The 23,056-nt window shown below is 31.4% G+C and overlaps 1 protein-coding gene across 5 annotated transcripts in view; it reads left to right on the top strand.

Annotated features, from left to right (window-relative positions):
- Positions 1-21,217, top strand: part of LOC143063004 (intraflagellar transport protein 122 homolog) — a 60,535-nt gene extending 39,318 nt beyond the window's left edge. For all 5 annotated transcript variants that reach the window (XM_076234938.1, XM_076234930.1, XM_076234921.1 and 2 more), the window contains 10 exons: positions 7,529-7,631; positions 7,825-7,965; positions 8,802-8,899; positions 9,631-9,731; positions 10,321-10,486; positions 10,835-10,946; positions 11,454-11,582; positions 11,785-11,867; positions 19,091-19,255; positions 20,519-21,217. In XM_076234938.1, the coding sequence (XP_076091053.1) occupies positions 7,529-7,631; positions 7,825-7,965; positions 8,802-8,899; positions 9,631-9,731; positions 10,321-10,486; positions 10,835-10,946; positions 11,454-11,582; positions 11,785-11,867; positions 19,091-19,255; positions 20,519-20,599 (1,179 nt within the window). In that variant the 3' untranslated portion in view covers positions 20,600-21,217. The remainder of the gene's footprint in view (positions 1-7,528; positions 7,632-7,824; positions 7,966-8,801; positions 8,900-9,630; positions 9,732-10,320; positions 10,487-10,834; positions 10,947-11,453; positions 11,583-11,784; positions 11,868-19,090; positions 19,256-20,518) is intronic.
- The last annotated feature ends 1,839 nt before the right edge of the window (positions 21,218-23,056 follow it).

Below are 23,056 nucleotides of genomic sequence, written 5' to 3'. Positions count from 1 at the left end.
ACACTAATTGGAAAGATTTGTTACGAATTCTTGGCAAATTAAATGATGGCAAAGAATATACTGACAATGAATTGGAAGAAATGGATTGGCATCAGAAATCTAAACTTGTTCAGAAAGACCCTGTGACATGCTCTAGATATTTTGACTATCGTGTCCAACAGTTTATTAACTTGGTGTTGAAAAGTGATCATGCTCCTATTGGAAAATTGACAGATTTTTTTTATAGAGTTGAATTTCAACAGAGAGGTTCACCACATATTCATATCTTGATCTGGATTGAAAATGCACCAGTTTATGAAAGCAATTCAAATGAAGATGTTGTAGCATTTATTGATAAATATGTCTCCTGTTCACTTTTAGAAAATGATACTAGTTTAGTCAATTTGCAGGTTCATAAACATTCAAAAACATGCAGAAAAAAAGGTCACCCAATTTGTCGTTTTGGTTTCCCCCTTCCACCTATGAAAGCAACAGTAATCTTAGAGCCTTTGAAAGAAAATGATGACATAGAAAAGTACAAAACTATATATAAAGAAATACAAAACGAAATTAATGCACTTCACAATTCTGAAGATATAGACCAGATGACATATGACATGTTTTTAGATGATGTGTTACAAATGGATGATGAAAATTACATTAAGGCCATAAGAAGCAACTTGAGTGGTCCAAAAGTTTTTCTCAAACGAAAACCATCTGAAGTCCGTGTAAATGGTTACATGAAAACTGTGTTGATAGCCTGGCAAGCAAATCACGATTTACAGTTTGTTTTAGATGCATTTGCATGTGCAGTGTATATTGTTTCATATATAAGCAAGTCACAAAAAGGTATGAGTGCATTACTAGACCAAGCAGCAAAAGAAGCACGACAGGGAAATTTAGACTTGAAGCATCAAGTAAGGCACATTGGGAATTACTTTTCAAATTCTGTTGAAACAAGCGCACAAGAAGCAACATACTTAACACTACAGATGCCTTTAACAAAAGCCACAAGACAAGTTGTATTCATTAACACATCTCCACAACACAAAAGAACTTTTCTCCTCAAGCAATCATCGGCCCTAGAAAAACTAGGCCCAGACTCTACTGAAATAGAATCAGACAATGATATTAAAAGATACTCGCGTAGACCAAAACAACTGGAGAACTGGTGTCTAGCAGACTATGTATCTCAGCTTGAATTGCAGTATCCTAAAACTTCAGAGTCCTCAGATGATCATGAAACAGAACAGCAAGAAAATGAATCTGAAAGTGAAAATGAAGAGGCAAATGCAGATATTATAGAAGAAATCAATAACAAAATCGACATAACCCTGAAGAATGGTATTCGAATATATCAAAGAAAAACACCTAAGGTTATAAGATATGTTAAATACAATTACAAGACTGACTCTGAAAACTTCTACAGAGAACGCTTAATGTTATTTTATCCATGGAGAAATGAACTTTCAGATTTGCAATGCGGACATGAAACATTCGAAAACATGTACTTGACTGTTGCAAGACTATTAGAAAAAAAAGCTAAGCAATATGAAGGAAAAGTGATAGATCTAGAGAAAGCTATAGAAGAGGCAGAAAATGATTGTAATGAGAATGATCAAATAGCACCTGCCACACAGCAAGTAGAAATGGAAGATGCTGAAATAGGCCCAACAGAATCTGAACAGTATGTACACTTCAATCCAGATAGACCAACAGAACATAGACTGTATGATATGTCCCGTGAAGTTGGAATAGAAGCAAGAACAGTAGAATTGACAAATCATGCAAACAGAATAAGTGAGAGAGATTATTTTGATTTGATAAGATCCTTGAATAAGAAACAGTGGGAATTTTTCCAACATGTTGTCACATGGGTTAAAACAAAACATGAACCATTTTATACATTTTTGACAGGTGGAGCAGGATGTGGAAAATCTGTAGTTGTCAGAACAATATTTCAAGCTTTACACAGACACTTATGTTCTACTGAAGGTGAGGACCCTGACGATATTAGAATTCTTCTTTGTGCTCCTACTGGAAAGGCAGCTTACAATATAAATGGTTTGACCATTCACAATGCTTTCCAGATACAACCAAATAAAGGACTTGACCAGTCATTGTCATGCGATGTTCTCAATACACTCAGAATGAAATACAGAAATTTGTCTCTGATTTTGATTGATGAAATTTCAATGGTTGGAAACAAAATGTTCTCTTTACTAGAGAGAAGGCTGAAAAAAATCAAGGGAAGCAACTGTTCATTTGGTGGTGTGAGTATCATAGCTATTGGTGACTTTTTCCAACTCCAACCTGTATTTGACAGCTGGATTTTCAATGATCTAAGCAAAGGATTAACTGCTTTAGCTCCAAATTACTGGAAATTATTATTTTCTTTTCATGAACTTACCGAAATAATGAGACAAAAGGATGATTTAGAATTTGCTCTATTACTAAATAGGTTGAGACAAAATCAGCTGACTGAAAATGATTTTGCAGTGTTAAGTACCAGAACTGTTTCAATTAGTGATCCAACATACAGATCTAATGCAACTCATTTGTTTGTTGAAAATGCTTTAGTAGATAATTTCAATTTGCAATACATATCTAAATTAGGCTCACAAAAGGTTAAAGTTAAAGCAGTTGACACAGTTTGTGGGGATTTACCAGCATCTGTAAAAACAAAATTACTTAGTTCTTTACCAGAAAAACAGTCCGACACAGCCAATCTTGCAAAAGAAGTAGTATTAGCAATTGGTATGAAATATGATCTTACAGCTAATATTGAAGTCACTGATGGTCTTACAAATGGTTCAACTTGTGAACTTAAATTGATTGAGTGCAAAACATCATCTTTAAGACCAAGTATCATATGGGTTAAGTTTGAAGATGCCAGAATTGGTGCTAACAATAGAAGAAAATATTCACACTTGTATGGAAAAGATGTTGAAAAAATATGGACTCCAATGTTTGACATTAAAAGGTCATTTACTTATAAATATAAGACCTTTGAAAGAATTCAGTTTCCTCTTCGCCCAGCAGCCGGAAAAACGATTCATAAATCGCAAGGAGATACATTACATGAGGTTGTTGTTAGTCTGAAATCAAAACGTAAAGGGAAAATACCACATATTCACTATGTTGCCCTAAGCAGAGTAACATCTTTAACTGGATTACAGATATTAGATCTCAATCAAGAAGCAATAGCGGTAGCAGATTGTGTTCGACAAGAATTACACAGACTAAGTACAGATGCAACTCTACAGTTGTGCTTCAAGCCATTGTACAACTTATCAAGTAACAATTTTAAAGTAGTTTTTAACAACTCAAGGTCATTCCATGCTCATTTTAATGATCTTCTATCAGACCCTAACATCTTGGATGCTGATGTAATTGGTATTGCTGAATCAAGACTTATTTCAACAGATGAAAATGACCATTTTCATGTACCTGGTTTTGAAACACCAGTTCGATTAGACCAAAAGCAAACAAACTTTAATACAAGACCACCTCATGGATTGGTATTATATTATCGAAATGATTGTATACTTCACAATACAGTCACTTTCTCAACTCCATCTTTAGAGTTTGTTATAGCAGACATAATATCACCCACCAAAGGTCTTTTTCAGGTTGTCTTTGTTTACAAAGCACCAAACTGCAAATTGCAACAACTAAAAGATACTTTCCTTGCAAACCTTCTTCCTGATGTGTATTTAAGACATCCAAAAATTATCATAATGGGAGACTTTAATATTGATTTAAACACTGGGAACACTTCTTTTTTAAAGTTCATGAGAGATTCATTTTGCTGTTCACAAATTGTGTCTAAACCTACTACATCTTATGGTACATTGTTGGACTTAATTTTCCTAAATTTTGATAGTAAGGTAAATTTTGAAACAGATGTTCTTGATTCCTATTGGTCCGATCATAAAGTTATATATGTAGCCATTGAAACACAATGATTCAGTGTAATAATTATTTTATATGCCGAAATCAGCTTTGTTTGAAACAATGAAAATTAAACCCGCTGAAAAACATGACACATTTGCGGTTGCTGAAAATGCAACCTCAAATGTGCAGGAGTGGTTTTAACGGAAAATGGGTTTCCACTCCAACAGATTTGCCTTTTCATAAGTAGGAATAGAAATGAGTTGGCTTCAAGACTCCTGATATCCAGTTTTACCTGTATAGAAGAAAGCTTCTTTACAGCTTTCTTCTTTAAAGGTACACTGGATTAACGGTAGCAGAGGTAAAGAAATTTGAAACTGTTGCTTTGACTTCCATAAAGCAGAAAGGCCCTTGGTGATTGGTCAACCATTTTGCTATGGAAGAAAAGTAGAATTCCATTCATTTCAAGTCAGTAATGATTGGAGACATCAAATTTTAGAACCTCAACTACCTGAATGCTCATTGTATCAGTGGAGAGTTGTGTGCACTTCGCATGTGAACACTCCTGATATTTACTTGTTATAAATGTATATATATATATAATTCTTGAAATATTTGTTTTTGAATACGATCAAAACCCATTGCTTTAATATAGATGTAAAAAGGGAGTTTTGAAGACCACAAGTTCCATGCCTCATTTCTCTTCCTACAAAATGATTATATTTAACTGGCTGTTTGATGAACTATGATTAAATAATCAAAATGTTTATGAATGTTGAAATCCTTGCTGTTATGTACATATATTCATTGTAATTTACATATAGATAACTTGATACAATTTACAATACTTTTGTTCACTATATATATATATATGATATACTAAACATTTATCATGATTAAGTATGTACAGTTTACTTTTTGTAATGCCAAATTAATCTGTATATTTATCTCATCCAATATTCATTGACTTTTCTGTTTAAGAAATGCTCTCATGTTCATATCAGACATAATAAATCATTTTCTGTACAAATACCACATATTTTATTATAATATAATTACTTGGAGTTCTCCAAATTGAAAAACAATCTATAAATCCAACATTTTCAATTTCTTATGATTTCAATTATGTCTTATTCTAAGTACTGAGGTTTATCAAAATGTGTAAATCATTAATTCATGCAAAGGGTTAAATGTTGAGAAAAAAAAGTTAAATATTGCATTAATTTGTCATTCTACTCAACTATGTAGTTGCATTATTGCTTATACGTTTGATAAATATGTAGAAGTCATTTATAAAACAGAAACTAATGAACAATTCATGTAAACATTTGCTTCATAGAGAAGAAATTTGTGAACATTTGCTTAATAGAGAAGAATTTGTGAACATTTGCTTAATAGAGCAGAAATTTGTGAACATTTGCTTAATAGAGCAGAAATTTGTGACATTTGCCATTAGAGAAGAATTTGTGAACATTTGCTTAATAGAGCAGAAGTTTGTGACCATTTGCTTAATAGAGCAGAAATTTGTGAACATTTGCTTAATAGAGCAGAAATTTGTGAACATTTGCTCAATAGAGCAGAAATTTGTGAACATTTGCTTATTAGAGAAGAAATTTGAGAACATTTAATGACTGTTTTATAATAAGCCAATGTAAAGTAAATTCAGTAAACTAACTACTGAAGAAAATAAGAATTATATATATAGATTGTTTCAGTTGTTGTTATATTAACATCATACAAGAATTAATAAACGTATGGAGTAAACTCTTGAATCTTGCATTAAAGCAAATCCACCAGAACTGATATGAATAAACTTAAAAACAGAGATACTATGGACTATAACTCAGTATACCATGAATAGAAAGGAAACAAAAATGACAATTACTTTGACAGATAGTTGTTAAATGCTCAAGACAAAATAAATTATACATAGAATCTAGACTCTTTTAAGTTAGAAAAAACTGTTGCATATTCTTCTTGACAAGTCTTTTCAAATTAACTTAAAGTCATTTTGAAGGTCAAGTTATGGAAACAATAATCATATCATAATATAATCGCTGTGTTGCTTTTTATATGTACTGTTTTTACTGTCATATTTTGACTTTGAAATTGTGTTGTTATAGAATGTAAATATTGTTCTAAAGGTGAACTATTTAAATGCACATATATATAAAAAAAAAATGTAAAAAACAATGAATATTATAATGCCTTATTTGAAGTATTTGATGTGTTCAAATTTATCATAATAAACAATTAAATTTGATGTCTTTTATTATTTTTCACACCCCATTCATTTTTGAAATTGATAAAAACAAAACCTCCAGTCAAGAAGAGAAAAAATAATGAGTTGGAGACAAACATGGTCACAACCCAAAAATGAAGCTTCACACATGTTAGAACTACTATAAAGGTCGTTCTATTTAAGCTAGCAAAAACTTAGTTCTCTGTGTCTACCTTCTTGTTCAATTCAAGTAATACCTATTCATTTTGAATCTTAATTTAAAGGTCAGATCACCACTCATAAAAGATGATAATCTTGGGTCCAGTAAAAAGATTGATACAGTTGATCTGTTGTCATTCTCCATAATGATCAGTAACTTTGCTGTCACAACCAATTGACAACTTGTATATGATGAACATGTCAAAATCAATTAACATGTCAAAATCAATTAAAGTTTCCTTAATGATCCTTGACCAGTAATGATAGCATCTGGCGTATATACAAAATGTAGGCCTGGTATCGATGATGAGTTTATATAGAACAAATATATAGACATTTCCATTCTCAATTTTATGTATGTCCATGAGAAAACAACACAATACTTGAAAAGTTTGTTTTAGACCTCAAAACTGAAAATAATAAACTAGTTGAAAGTAGATCAATCACAAGAAAGATTAGATTTTGGTTCACAAAGTTTCCTTTAACAAAAAGTGTTATTGTTATTTCATGCATTAATTGTCAACAAAAATCTAAGGTGAGCGACACAGGGTCCTTGGACCCTCTAGTTTAGAAGTTACTATTAATTAATATTTATTTTAACCATGACTGTATGACATTTTATATTTTAATATTTTATGATGTATTTAAATGAGTAGTTATTGTTGCAAACTCCATTAGAAATTTTAATTGAGATCATTTTTGGAATAAGGGAAAGGGGGAGGTGAAAAAAAAATGGGGGGGGGAGTCAATTTTTTTTTCTCATTTCAGATTTCAGAATTTAAAAAAAGAAAATTTCTTCAAATATTTTTTGTTGTTGAGAGGATTAATATTCAACAGCATAGTGAATTGCTCAAAAGCAAAAAAAAATATTTCAAGTTCATTAGACCCCATTCATTCTGTGTCAGAAACCTATGCTGTGTCAACTATTTAATTACAATCCAAATTCAAAGCTGTATCCAGCTTGAATGTTGTGTCTATTCTTGCACCAACCGTTCAGGCTTCGACTTCTGCTGTCGTATAAAGCTGCACCCTGCAGAGCATCTGGTTATTTTTTAATTTGATGTATAATTATCTTTCTATGAAGAGGCATTCTAGACAATACAACTTTAATTTTATTCATTACTTTTAACATATTATTTGAATTCTTTATTCTTTTTAAAAATGTATAACAATTGCTGTTTCAGATAATAATTTGTTTGTACTGTTGAATTTCAGGCATTCACATTGGTAGAGAAACACCCAGAATATAAAGAGGAAGTGTATGTTCCATATGCACAATGGTTAGCAGAAAATGACAAATTTGAAGAGGCCCAACAAGGTTTGTATACAAATTACTCTTTTAATTTAATAAATAAGAATTTAATACTGACATTTTTTGGTAAAAAGTTGTGAAAATTTCCTGATACCTATTAAGTTTATTTTTATCTTATTTTGTTCATCTATAAACAAGATGTATTGATAAATAAAAAAGTAGATGATTGCATGTACTGATTTATTTCTGTATGTTTCAGCCTTCCACAAAGCTGGACTCCAGACTGAGGCTGTGAAGGTGTTAGAAGAACTTACCCACAATGCAGTGCTGGAGAGTCGATTCAATGATGCAGGGTATTACTTTTGGAAACTGTCAATACAGTGTATAGATATTGCTCGAGGTAATCATAGTTTATCTTAATTATTGAAATAACAAAAAGGTTCAAATGGCATTTACATTTTGTTATTTCAACAGTGTGAACACTAAGGTCTCCTGTCATAAGCTGGTTATAACTTAAGGTGGTATGGGAGTCTAAAATAAAAATGATAGAATTTGTTCATACTTTGCCAAAACATAGTATCTATTGATATATGTTCAAAAATATAATAAAAATGATAGGTCACCGCGCATTTTTCGTTACAGGTTGTGACAAAATGACATATTTTGTATAGATTATACAGGAAAAAACAACATATCATGATTAGAAACTAAACAAAATGATAGAATTGTAAAAAAAAATTAGGAAAAGATAGCTTTCAGACATTGCACTGAGATTATCAAAAAAAAAGATAGGGTCAACCTACGTTTTTTCCGGCTAAAATACAAAATAGGAAAATTCCATGTAGATTCCTTCCGAAAATGCACTGTTTTAGAGTTACCTCCCCTCAAAATGCCAATTTAAAAACATTTACAAAAACCAAAAGTAATCTACACTTGTAAAAATAAAAATACTTATAAGTTATATTCTTATAAATTGGTTCTTTTTAATGAAAATTCACATTAAATATCAAAATTTCTGCATCAAATTTTGCTATATTGATAGAAAATCTAAACCTTAGTTTCTCTGTTTTTTACAATCCAAGATGGCGGAAGACACCCATACCACCTTAATGGGATTTATTGTGTTGTTTAAAGGATAATATGTTTGATAGTGAAAATGCTTCACTTTTTCCTGATAGTTTGAGGGACTTCGCATGCTTCAGCTGAAACACTTAAGACTTTTTTTATATTTTCTAGATGAACCAGATAAAAGAGAAGAGATGTTAGAGAAATTCCATGATTATCAGAGAAGAGCAGACATGTATTTTGCTTACCATTCTATACAAAGATATACTGTAAGTTTGAGTTTCGTTGAATGAGATATTTTGATACATGTATTAGACATTAAAAAATTACTTTTAGTATCTTCTGGTGTGGAGCAATTCGATATTAGTAATATGTACTCAAGTACTAATCCCTTGTAGCACAAACAAAAGCATTATTGACCCCAATCATTTTCAGCAAGATTCCTAGTAGTTTCAATCTTAAATTATTGCTAACATCATTTGTAATCATGGAAGCTAAATTATGCAAATTGGTTGACATGTGCTGCTTTTTGCATACAATAGATTGGTTTAAAAGGCAAAACTTATCAAAATATGCCGGTCATTGGGAGGTAAATAAAATCCATATAGCCAGAGTATGAACTTTTATAGAACAAATCAATGCTTGTTATGGACACAGTAAATTATCTTAGACATAACTTTCAGAACAAACAATGTATTTAGGGCATCTGTAGTAAAGAAAATTGGTTAATGCTCTCCCTTGTTAACACAGGTACCTGCCTCTAGGTGTAGGAATTTTTGTCTGCTTTGAAGACCCATTGGTGGCTTTGGGCTGTTTTCAGCTCTTTGTTAGGGTTGTTTTCTCTTTGACACATTCCCTGTTTCACTTAAGATTACTATTCTATGACTGTACTCGTACCTTATTTCAAATGATTGTTATTTTTACACCTTTTATACTGATCTATAAAATTATTTATCTTTTTGATTGTAATATATGATGGTATTTTTTTTGTATATTTCAGGATGAGCCTTTTACATCACATTTACCAGAAGCGTTGTTTAATATATCTAGATACCTGTTACATATGATGCAAGGAGTCATTCCTTATGGTATATCTAAAGTGTATCCTTACAAATTTAATTCATTTTTAGTGTCAAACTTGACTTCACCAAATGTTAATCTGGGACCTCACTAGTTGTTTATAAGTTGTTACCAAAAAATGGGATGCATCAAATTATTGTGACTGGTTATAAAATATTTGTGGTAATTCATATGTATCCCTATCTTTTCAAACATGCATCACAATCCATTAAAGGCAGTTATGCTTAAAGATGATCTTTGGTTGCCTATGATATATTGATGTGTGTCGACTCTGTCAATTTATTTAGAGTTTGCCATATTTGGTTTATTGAATCAATGATAATGATAGGTTTATTAAATACCTTTAATACAATCTTGATCTTAAAGAATTTCAACATAAATGTTACCAGTAGAGACATTTCAGTGTGTGCACTTATAGCTGAAGAATAAGGGACAACAGAGATTTTTTTTTAAATCATTTTCCAGCTTAATTTACATAAGTATTCTATTCCTCCAATTAAACTTATCCCCAATAAAGTAATAAATCACAACTATTATGTTGAAATATAAATTCTTTGACATTGGGAGCTTTTGATAGAACATAATTTATAGCACCTTAACACTGAATCAGTGGCACATTGTATGCTCTAGCCAAACAGAGTAAAAACTTAAATGGATTTAAACTGGCAAGATATGCTTATGAGAAGTTACATACACTGAGGATTCCTAGCAGATTCCAGGAGGCTGTGGACTTGGGCAGTGTTATAATCAGATCTAAACCATTCCAGGATGCTGAGGTATGATTTACTAATAGATTATCGTTGGTCATCTCAATGAGATTGATTTTCTCACTTAAGCCGATATGAAAGGAAAATTTCGTAAAATAATGATACAGTGTTATAAATCATTACCGGTATCCATTTTAATTTTTTTTATGATTTGTTATAGACACATTGTACATAAACTAATGTTAGCTATAATTAGATTTTATTTTTGATTTAGAACACTTAAATGTAGCATTGTTTTATTTTTACACAAAACCAGGTCTCTGCTTTAATAACTTTAGCCACTGGAAGGTTATAAATAATATCTATGCATCATAAGTTCACAGATAATGTTCATTCCAATAACTTGTATTTTTCCAGGAACTATTACCAATGTGTTATAGATGTTCTACTACCAATCCTTTACTGAACAATGGAGGAAACTTCTGTATCAACTGTAGACAGCCTTTTGTCCATTCCTTTGTTTCATTTGGTAATTTATAGTTTATGTTATTTGAAAAGAAGCGTGAGACATAGTATACATGTATATTGGAAAGCAAAAGACCATTAATAGTTTCTTTATTTATACACCAAATATTATCTTTAATAATAATCATTATCAACATGGATTAAAATCTGCTAATCATTAACTTTCCATAAAACTTTGTTGTTGTGAAGCAGTTTTACTTCCAAATAAAGCATAATAACCTAATTCAAATTATATTTTTAAAGTTAAACTCATGATTGTTAGTAAAGAGTTTTGAGAAAATGCTATATCAATCCAAAAATTAAGCATCTATTTTCATGAAAAAATACCACACAAATTTGAAGATAGTTTATACTTTTAACTATTCATATCTTATATTATAATCAAATCATCACACCAGAAATTGATTTTATGATTTTTGCTCTTCTTAACTGAATTCACAATGTTCAAATTGTGTGGTAAACTTTTATGTTATTTGAATAATTTTGACCATGTCATTATTTTATACAACAGAGGTTTTACCATTGGTTGAGTTTGTGATAGAAGAAGGAATAACTGACGAAGAAGCTGTACAAATTTTAGATTTATCAATACCTAAACAGAAGAAAGAAGATAAGAAATGGCATGAAAGTCGTATGGGGCGTATCCTTTCAAAATAGTATTAATACATGTTTCCCAGTTTTAAGATGACTTCTTTGAAAGAAAAAAAAGATTATCACAAATTAAATAATTTATGAAAATTTCTTATTATAATTAAATAGAAATAGGGAGTTTTATCATCATGAACATTCTTTGATGTTTTGTATGTAATCGATTCAGTTTATTGCTCCTTAACCTGATATAGAGGCCCAAACATTGCGACTTGGTGATGAAACAGATGAACCCGAGGAAGATGATCCATTCACAGCTAAACTACATTCTTTTGAGGTAAGAATTATAAGTGATCTAATTCTAGTGGAAATTTGAGAGGCAATTATAAAGACTTAAACAACTTAGCAGTACAGTAGACTCTGGCAAATTGGATACCCAAAATGCCAGCAAAAAATATTCCAATAGCCGATATATTCAATTAGACAATAAATGTATATTCAGTGAATCTTCTGCAATAATGAGTAGACCTTATCCTTAGATGTTACTAGCCCTGACCACTGCTACATTCATCTTTGATGAATTTATTTGATAGTAAAAGAAATTAATATTAAAATAGTCAACCACTACAAATTTGATTTTATTCTCATTTATGCTCCATTGATTTCTATCCACCTGTCTACATATCATGTATGGCGGGAGTAAGTTAATCTCTGAATTTATCATCAACAATAGTTCTCTTTTGTAAGACTTTTAACACTGTGTCTAAACCACACCGGCAAAATTTGTTCGGACTCGATGGTATCTAACATCTGGCACAATGACGGAACATTAATAGACAGAAGAAAGCTAGGTTTCTCCTTATTTTCTTATTTTTTTTATGATATCGAAGAATATAAATACACATACAACTATTTTCTATTGTGATATGCAATATTTTCTACAACCGTTCTATATTAATGGACAAATAAGTAAAAATGCACGTCAAAATGACGAATTGAGTGAACCTTGCCAGAGATTGTTTAATTTCTCTTTAAATTGTTCACATTGTACGGAAAGAAAGGTACGGGAAGATAGATATTGACACGGAGATTGCAAATTTAGTTATTATGAGCATCTCAATAATTGTAACTCTGTGTATGGAACGAAAGAAATGGGTCATGTCAAAATGGAACTGGCCGGTTTCGTCAATGTATACAACCCGGTTTCGTCGTAGATTTCAAAATGCATAACCCGGTTTGGTCAAATAAAAAAAATCATAATCGCATTACATTATAATTGATTATTTAACTTCAGCGTTCAAAATGAGTTTTGTGGGTCGTTCGAAAACAAGTTCGTTCACCGGACAGCGGCTTATTATTTATATGAGTCTCAGATTCAAATAAATAATAAGCAAATTCCTACTCTTATAGAACACAAATATTTTAATTTTACTTTGCATTCCGAACTTTTTTAACAGCATATTGAGATTAAAGCTCTCTAAATATGCGTTTTCTATATGAGTTATGGGAAAATATGTTGAACATGTTTAAACTTGAAATTAAAGTTTACGGTCTTAAAAATCGAAACACACAATTGATATGTGATTTTCTCGCACAAAAGAATGGACACCTTTATAAGTAATCTAATCATTCCATGTATGTAATCTTTTCTACCATCGTTAAAAATAAATCTTCTTAAGGATAAACGTTGATAATAAGACAAATGTATATGCATGCATAATCGACATAGAAAATGAATGTAGGATTACAACTACCATGCATTAAAATAAAATTTATTTATCACTAATTGTAACTATACTGCTATGTACAAATTAGTATAATAGTCTCAGGTCATCGATAAAATTCAATAATAATTATTTTGTTAACATTATTAAAAATCAAAGAGCTGAAGAGCTCTGAGGGAAAAGACGGCCATTGTTTCAATTTTTAGGGGAGTACCTTTTGATAGTCTACATACAAAGAATGAGCAAAAGAACAGCTAGAACATATAGAAAGGCTGACAATAATGAAACTAATTGTTGTTTATTGTTATTTCATTTCCTTAGTCAAGAATTCATCATAGAGACAATTTGGACCAATGAGATCTGCACCATCTAAATCAAAACATTTGATTCAAGTTGGGAGTTAATTATCTAAAATTCAATTGAATTTAACAACTACTACAATATATTTTAGAATTTTAATTATGTACAACTGAACGGCAGGCTAAGACCATTCTCATTTTTTTGTGACAGTATTCTCAAGAATGTGAGGACTGAAAAATCTATTCAGTTTTAATTTTCCATTGATAAAGTTCCCAGTTACAACTCTCATCACAGGGATACATGTACTTATAAAATCAAATATGATTGATATAAGCTGTGTGCAGTTTGTTTCCAGATCCCACATTTTGATATATCTGTAAAATTCTTTAAACTTTAAAGCTTTAAACTACAAAAAGCAATATTTAAAAAAAAATGAAAAAAAAAATGACCACTACAATAATTATGTTGGTATGCAAAATTATTTTTTAATTGATGACTACTTATCATATATATACTTAATATGACATTTTTAGTGTTCAGATACATTAGCTTTCATTTTAGTGGGTAATTACTCATCAATTGAGGTGCTCCTTAATTGGAGAAAGATTCTAAAAACATAACTTTACAGAAAGAATAAAAACTGCAGTTGCTCTCCCCAATCTCAATAGGTATAAACTACAAAAAGCAACATTTTACTTTTTTTAATTTTTTTTAACCATTTCAATAATTATGTTGGTACACAAAAAGTTTTTTATGTAGAAGACTACTTATCATATACTTAATGTCACATTTTAAGTGTTCGGAAACATTTACTTTGAATTTAGTGTATAATTACTGATCAATTGAGGTGCTCCTGAATTGGAGGAAGATTCTAATCAAAGCCTTAAAGGCTGTAAAAGCAATTGCTGTCATGTTAATGTTTGGGGACTTTTATTTTTCATCCACATATATATAATAATTAAACCTGACATGAGTGTTGTCTAGTTAGAAGTAAGAAGGTTTTAACTTTATATAAATAAAAGACTTTAGCAGAAAGTCATTTTTAATATGTTTTATATTTCACAAGGAGACAACACGTTTACCAGGCTAAAGTTGGGGTCAAATATACATGTGCTGAAACATATAACTCAAAAAGAAATCATCATGGATTATCCCCTGGTAGTGTTTGTAACTGGGCAATAATTTCCTTTATTGATTTAATTTTAACAATTTTCATTATTAATTTATATTTAACCATTAACACAAATGATTAAGTTAAAACATTTCAACTTTCCAGACGCAAATGCTAAAAAACGGGAAAGAAATAAAATATCTTAAAAGACATAAACATGTAGAGAATAAATATATATTTCAGCTTAATAAAAATATTTTCATAATGGTACTTTGTCATCATTTTTAAAACTAAGTTCCAAACATTATTGCTCAGTTGATATACATGTATGTCCTTCTGATGCGGTACGAGCACAGGCACTTGTTTCTATCCAAAATAGTTTTATATGGATAGCCGACCTTCCTATGGATAGAAACAAGTGCATGTGGGTACGAGATAACTATAATTCTCATGCAATCCCGAAAAGGGGGGGGGTTATCACAGACAAACATGACATTAAATCGTTATCACTGATGTATTGTTTAGGGCCAGTTGAAGGACGCCTCCGGGTGCGGGAATTTTTCGCTGCATTGAAGACCTGTTGGTGACCTTCTGCTGTTGTATGTTTTTCCAAGGATTTGTATAGTAAGACAAATACTTACTATACAAATCCTTGGTTTTTCTATCGTCGGGTTGTTGTCTCTTTGACACATTCCCCATTTCCATTCTCAATTTTATTATACGAACAAGAACAAACAGCTCTACGTTGCTTTGACATTTATCAATTTTCAGGAAACATTGCGAAAAATGATCTTCAATATTTCGAAAACAAGTGAAATAAAATTGCTAACACGGTGGACCGTCGAGTGTCAACAAACGTAGTAGACTTGTTCACTGATAAGACGAGGATAATGGTTTCATCTGACATTTGTTATGCATTCCCAGTTTTGATCATGATATTTAAAAAGACGTACTTTTTTCAATCTATGTAACTAGAAAATTCCAAATTGAAATATCTCTTCATCTGGACCGATTTGGCATCTACTACGTTTGGACGGGTCCATTTCATTTAATAGTAAGGTGATCGATAAATATTACGGAGTTTGACAGAAAAGGAAAACGAACTTATTGTTATGTGTTTTCAACAAGGGTTTCGTTCCGCTGAATTATTTGCGCAAACAAAGTTTGTCTATTTTTAGATTACAGGTAATCATTTGACACTACGCATTAACCTGTGTAGTGATTTTGATTTTACGATAAATGTATGAATGAACGATAATTTTATGAATGAACAAGAGCACCTGACCTCTTAAAGAAACACAAATTAAACATATAAAACCGTATTTAATAGGAGATAATTCAGTTAAATTTTCAATACTATTAATACATGTTTAACCCCGCCGCAATTTTGCGCCTGTCCCAAGTCAGGAGCCTCTGGCCTTTGTTAGTCTTGTATGATTTTAAATTTTAGTTTCTTGTGTATAATTCGGAGTTTAGTATGACATCCATTATCACTGTACTATTATGCATATTTTAGGGGCCAGCTGAAGGACACCTACGGGTGCGGGAATTCTCGCTACATTGAAGACCCATTGGTTGCCTTCGGCTGTTGTTTGCTCTATGGTCGGGTGGTTGTCGCTTTGACATATTCACCATTTCCTTTCTCAATTTTAAATCAACAACTGAAATGAATCCATATTTTGTTGAAACATCGTACGAACGGCGGAAAACGGAATCGCAGTTATAAAAATGTACTTTTTTTCACTCGGACTTCCATGTTATTTGATAGTCAAACGGTTGACCCTTTAAATACAAAAATACATCTACAAGAACATATTCTGAAACTTCTTAAATCCACTAACGTTTTTTTTAAAGTTTCAAGCTATGTATTGCATTAGAAAACATACATAGGTGTTAAGGAATGACAGACCAGGAGCCTGTATAACAAAATACTATGGCTTGATATGGGCGGAGTCTCTGATCTGGGTCACAAAGATGGCCATACGCGATAGCATAAAAGCAATTGCTTTAAAAATAGAACTTTACAGAAACAATGAAAACTGCCGTTTCTCTCCCCAATCTCATGTATCCCCATTGACATTGTTTACCGCGAAAGTTGACCTACAAATTATCTGATTATAGCCTCAGATTAAATCATTGCATGTTGGTGTGTGAATCATCTACACTACAGCAAACATCATTAGGTTTACATTTAACAAATACGGATTTTGAATAAGTATACAAATACTGTGAATGATTTTTATAATGAATAAAGGATATCCCTGTGTATTGTGGCATTCCAACAATGACGTCACCAGGTTAGATATATTTAGAATATTTCGTAATACTGATTTTTCCGGACTGTAAAAGAAACGTATAAAGTGTAAGGGAAAGCTCAATATACGATAATTTCACCAGAAACAGAAAGGAAATGTGTAAAAAATGTATTTAAAGTCAATCTGTTCTTCTTGTCATCAATTTCAGTATGACATTTTGAGGGGGTTTCCAAACTATCAAAACAAAATGATTGACGTGAGGGAATGATAATCTGGCCAACCCCATTAGGGAATTGACGGCTTGAAGCCGTCTTTCCCCAAAAACCGAGTCTGTACTGTCACCATTGTGTTATGATGATCGTACACTGACGTTGGTCAATATATTTTGACAATATATACGGACAGACGGATTCAGTTTATTTCAAAGTGGGCGTATTTCGAACAACCTTTACATACCGCCGAGCGTAGCGAGTCGAACAATATTTTGATTATTTTTTGCTTTACAAAATCGTTAAATACAGGAATCAATATAGTTTTGGCAACCGAAGGTGGGGTCGGGGCGTGCAACCTATACGTCATCTAGATTCGCCACTTATCTTATAAAGTGTATACCGAATTAAAATATTGTAAGAAATGAGAAAACAGGGACACCCGGGAAATCGGATTATGTGAGTTGGATTATGTTTATTATAATAAATGCCGAATATCAAGTTCTTTTTATCGATTTCTATACATTTTTCTCAAATATATATAAAAGTTATATAGGAAAATGATAAGGCAGACAAATATACAAATAAATCGACTTGGCCGATATCCTAATAAAACTTATTGACCTTTAATTACGATTTTTTTTTCATTTCTTTGCGTTTTTACACGCCCGTCCCAATTTTGACAGGACGTATTATTGTATACACCCGTCTGTCCGTCCGTCCTTCCATCCGTCCGTTCCTCCATCTATCAGTCATTCGGTCCGTCCGTCTAGCTATCCGTCTATCTTTATGTCCATCGTAAACATGTCGCACCGTAACTTGAGCTTATCTAGTTTTCATGAAACTTAACAAAGTTATTTCTTGAAATGGTCAAACGATTTGTAAACCTTTTAGTGAAAATCAAATTAAATCTTTTTGAGTTACAGAACTTTGTAAGTAAAACAGGAGTGTGTTTTTTGTTAACATGTCGCGCCATATCTCAAAATGATTTATCATTATTGCATCAAACTTTACACACTTCTTAGTAATATAAATCTTAACTTCTGCATACTTTATGGTGATGTTTTAAATTTTGTTTTTTAAGCGTTAATTAGGTTTTCTTTGTAAAAAAAAAAGGGGGGTCACATACTGCGATGTATCTCAAAACCTATATAAAAAAAATATCATAATGTTAATGTTAAAAAAATAATTAGATATCAGTGTTTGCTATTGAGTATTTATATTTCATTTAAAATTAGTTTGAAGATCAGTGAAATAACGGATACGACTTTCATTAGGAAAATGTGTAGTACTATAATTACCTATGTAAATAAATGTAAACACGCCAAGTTTACTTTATAATACATATATATTTAATTTCTTTCGAAAGACAATGTTCAGATCCGTGTTAACGTTGCTTTTTATTAATTGTTGGTTTAAAAAAAATATAAAAAAACGGGTGATATATATAGACGAAACCGGGTGTTGTGTAGTAAACAACAATGACGAAACCGGTGTATTTTTATTTGACATGACCTATTTCTTTCGTTCCATACACACAAATACAAGTATTGAGATGCTCATAATGACTAGTTTTGCAATCTCTGTGTCAGTATCTATCTTCCCGTACCTTTCTTTCCGTACAATGTGAACAATTTAAAGAGAAATTAAACAATTTCGAGGCAAGGTTCACTCAATTCGTCATTTTGACATGCATTTTGACTTATTTCTCCGTTAATATAGAACGGTTGTAGAAAATATTGCATATCACAATAGACAATAGTTGTTTATGTATATATATTCTTCGATATCATTAAAAAAATAAGAAAATAAGGAGAAACCTATCTTTCTTCTGTCTATTGATGTTCTGTCATTGTGCCGGATGTTAGATACCATCGAGTCCGATCAAATTCTGCCGGTGTGGTTTAGACACAGTGTTTAAGTAATGTGTGTATTATAAAATGATTTTGTTATATTTTCAGCAAGGAGGAACAGAATTTAAGCCTGTTAGAGTGACCAGATCTGTACTACAGTCTTTATCAAGATCTGAAGTTTATGTTCTAAAATGGCCCAAACCATTAAGATACCAATTCTTCAAGTCTTTATTGCCTGATGTTACAATAACACAGTGTCCATTCTGTCATAAGGTAAATATATCTACAATAAAATGGCCCAAAGCTTTAAGATACCAATTCGTCAAGTCTCTACTACCTGATGTAACAATAACAGTGTCCATTCTGTCATAAGGTAAACAGTAATGTATCTTCAAAATGGACAGGTAGTCTTAAATGCAAAAGAAGTGGAATTTATACTTTATGTGTACTGCAGGTTATAATACTCGGCTATCAGAACCAATGCTTTATTTTCTCAACATTTTCATTTAAACAAATTCAAAAATATAAAAAATCAAGCATGATTACATAAAATCAGGAATCCTAATACCCTGTTCACACTATACCTTTTTTAAACCGGGTTCAAGCCAAATAAATTAATCCGGGTTAAATTTATATAGTTTGAACGCATCAACCGGGGCGAACCTGGATTTAAAAAAACCTCATTTGAGTTAATGTGGGGCGAACCCGGTTTAAATACCTCACTTCTAAATGTGAACGCGAAGTAAAGTTTATATGAGGTTGTTGCTATAGTGACATATGACATTTGCCTATTATGTGTCGTCATATTTTGAATGACGTCATATTTTGATAGATGTCCAGATACTGTATTTACCAGGTCAAGAATTATATAACCCATATTATATTAGCGGCAGCAGGAGGGATATCAGTGTATCAGTGTCGAAAAACCTGCGTAATGACAATTGCAAACGATGAAACCTAAATCATTTCCATCGCTTTTTTTGGCAAGAAAGGGGTTTACTTTGGCCATTATAAATTGGCGTTATTTGAAAACACTGAAAGTGGTTGATGGTGATCGAACTCCTCCAAGCAGCCAGGAGTGCAGTAAAATATTTCAGACTTTAAACTAATGCATCTGTGATAGAAAAAAAGATGTAAATATGTACAGTTGACAGAGGCTGGTTACAATTTTGGCGCGGCATTCATTTCTTTTTTTGTTGAGATGAAAATCCCAAACAGGGTTAATTTTTTAATTAAGTGTGAACTGGGGTAATTAATTCGGGTTAATTAACCTGGGTTTGACCCGGTACATATTTTATAGTGTGAACAAAGTATAAGTGAACTTATTTGATAGATTTAACTTTTGGTCACAAAATTAAATGTGACTGATATAAAACTCTTGACTCTGTAATCATGTTTGAAAAGAAATCCATTTAAGGGCATAACCTTAAACCACTTTAAGTTAAACTTTCACATATGAAATTAGTAAAAGAAACAAATATGTTATAAATAAACTCTTGTTGAATGAATAAAATATTTAATGTTATTTTGTTTCAGTTGTTTCACACAGATGATTTTGAACTTCAGTATTTACAGAAAGGCCATTGTCCATTCTGCAGAAATTCTCAAGAGGAATAACTTTAGAATATGAGCTATGTTGTGTTTAATTTACTGTTATAAACATCTGCTTATGTATGTTTTAATGTTTTCACATTCTTGCAAAAAAGTGAAATAAAAGAAGGAATGACTTATGAAAATATAGAAGTTTTCAAAACAAATAAGAAATGAGAGGTTTAATTTTCATGTTTTTACAAACACATTTTTACTGTAACCTTATCTCGATTGTCACAAAGTTTGCTTCAATATAGGAAGCATGCATAGAAATCATTTTTATGATCATGAAAGTATTAATTACACTATGTTCCATGTTTATTCCGTCCATTTTATAGATTTTTTGTTGTTGTATGTCTGCCAATCAACACCACACTTTGTTCTTTCTATTGCCATCAATATTTGTACTGCAGAGAACATTAAACATTGAATATTGTTTTTATAAAGACTTCAAATTAAGTTTATATTTAGTTCTTGACAAAATTGTATAAAATAAGGAAACAAGTTGTTATGATAGTTTTAAGAGTAATATGAGGTATTTTGTTACTTGTATCTGTACATTTGTGATTTTCTATCTAAATTATTTATTTTAAAAAAAGATCTGAAATGAATGAGAATATGTGAAATAAAAAATATATTCTTAGACTTTTTACTGTTATTTAGTTACATGTTATAGTGATTTTTTGACTACACTGAATTTGAAGGTTGTGGTGTCATTGCTTTTGTATCAAAGGTCATTTTAGAGAGGCTTTAAAAATTAGATATGGTATGATTGTCACTGAAGAAACTATCCACAAAAATATCAGTCAAGGATTTGAACAACTTTAAGTCACCCAAGGCTTTCAAGAATCAGCAAAACTCAGTGTTACACCTAGCTTTACTCCTCTCAAGTTCTCAAAATCTTCAAAAACAATGTGTTATAAATCCAAATTGCATAGAATATCATTTTCTTGTTGCTTTTAAGAATTCTGACATTAATGGCAGAACTAATTATCGATAGTCAAAATTTACAGGTCAAATCAGACTTGAAATTCTTGGTTCTTTCTTGAGTAAGATGCAAGGAGTCAGAATAATGTGCCCAGGAAGGGTGACATATGTTCCAGTAGACTTGTAAATAAGCATATCAAAAATTTGACTCAGAGTTTGTCTAGTTCAAAGCATGTTCATATCACATTTTAAACATGTCCTTGTCATGATATGCATGTATCAGTTGCCACATGAAACATTTAAATAGGACACACAGCAACCAGCAACAGCTAGGCTCCTGGCTTGAGACAGAAACTTGAAGAATGTTGTGGGACTGAACATGTTTATTGAGCTTTCAACCCTGCTCCTAACCTTAACATTGGTTTAACAGCTCATCATTGGAACAATTTGTAACTATAAGATGAAAAGGACTCAACTCATCATTGGTAATATAGAAAATATACACAAATATTTTTATGGAACCTGTCTTTTGTTGCAGAAAGCTCGACATAGGGATAGTGATCCGGCGGCGGCGTTGTCAACTTACTTCTTTTAAAGTATTTTATTTTAGAAGGTGGAAGACCTGGATGCTGCATACTTTGTATATAGATGCCTCATGTTTCTGTCTGTCATATGTTCATTGTCCTTGACCTCATTTTCATGGTTCAGTGACTATTTGAAAAAAAAATAATTTAAGATTTTTTGTAGTGTTAATTTCTCTCTTATTATGAATAATAGGATACTGTGGATTCATTTTTATTCGTGGTATACCAATTTTCGTGGATTTCGTGGGTAACAGCGAATTCAACAAAGAATAATCCCGATAAATGTGTATTGAGTCGAATGTTTATTTCCGGTTATGTTATGCAGTTCTAGTATAGTGTTGACTAGCGATAAACATTGTAACATAACATGTGTTTTTTATTGAAAGAAGATACAAGTATTTTGATTAAATCTATAATAAATATATCTAATATCAGTGATAATTTACTTTTTAAAATTGATTAAAACTGTTCATGGAAAATAACTGCAAGTTGTTAATTACCGTGTCATAGTTTGGTTTACCAGTGATTAAACATAAATAGGATTAAGTACGGGGATATTGCCCGTAGGTAATATTGTTTATGACAGGAACATTGAATGCCTTATAGAATTCAAACAAGAATTTATAAATTGTAAAACAAACAAATTAGTTGTCTCTGTCCATTATTGTACTCGAAGTTATCAATAAACACTTTAACCTAGAATGACCAAGCGAGCTTTTTCAATGAATTCCTTCTTTTTTGTTTTGTTTTATTATTAATCAAACCAAGGAGGTTATATGATCTCCTAAATCAAAAAGAAATCCACGAATTACATACATCTAATTTTTTGTTGTTGTAATCAGCGATCCACGAATTTACGTATACCACGAAACGTCTTTTTTTCTCTATCCACGAAAATTGATACCCATGAAAATAAATGAATCCACAGTAACTCTATTTGGTATGTGCATACCTTGCAAGGTCCCCATGCCTG

Source organism: Mytilus galloprovincialis, chromosome 1 (assembly GCF_965363235.1).
Source record: "Mytilus galloprovincialis chromosome 1, xbMytGall1.hap1.1, whole genome shotgun sequence".
Classification (NCBI taxonomy): domain Eukaryota; kingdom Metazoa; phylum Mollusca; class Bivalvia; order Mytilida; family Mytilidae; genus Mytilus; species Mytilus galloprovincialis.
This window is presented reverse-complemented; position numbering and strand designations above follow the sequence as displayed.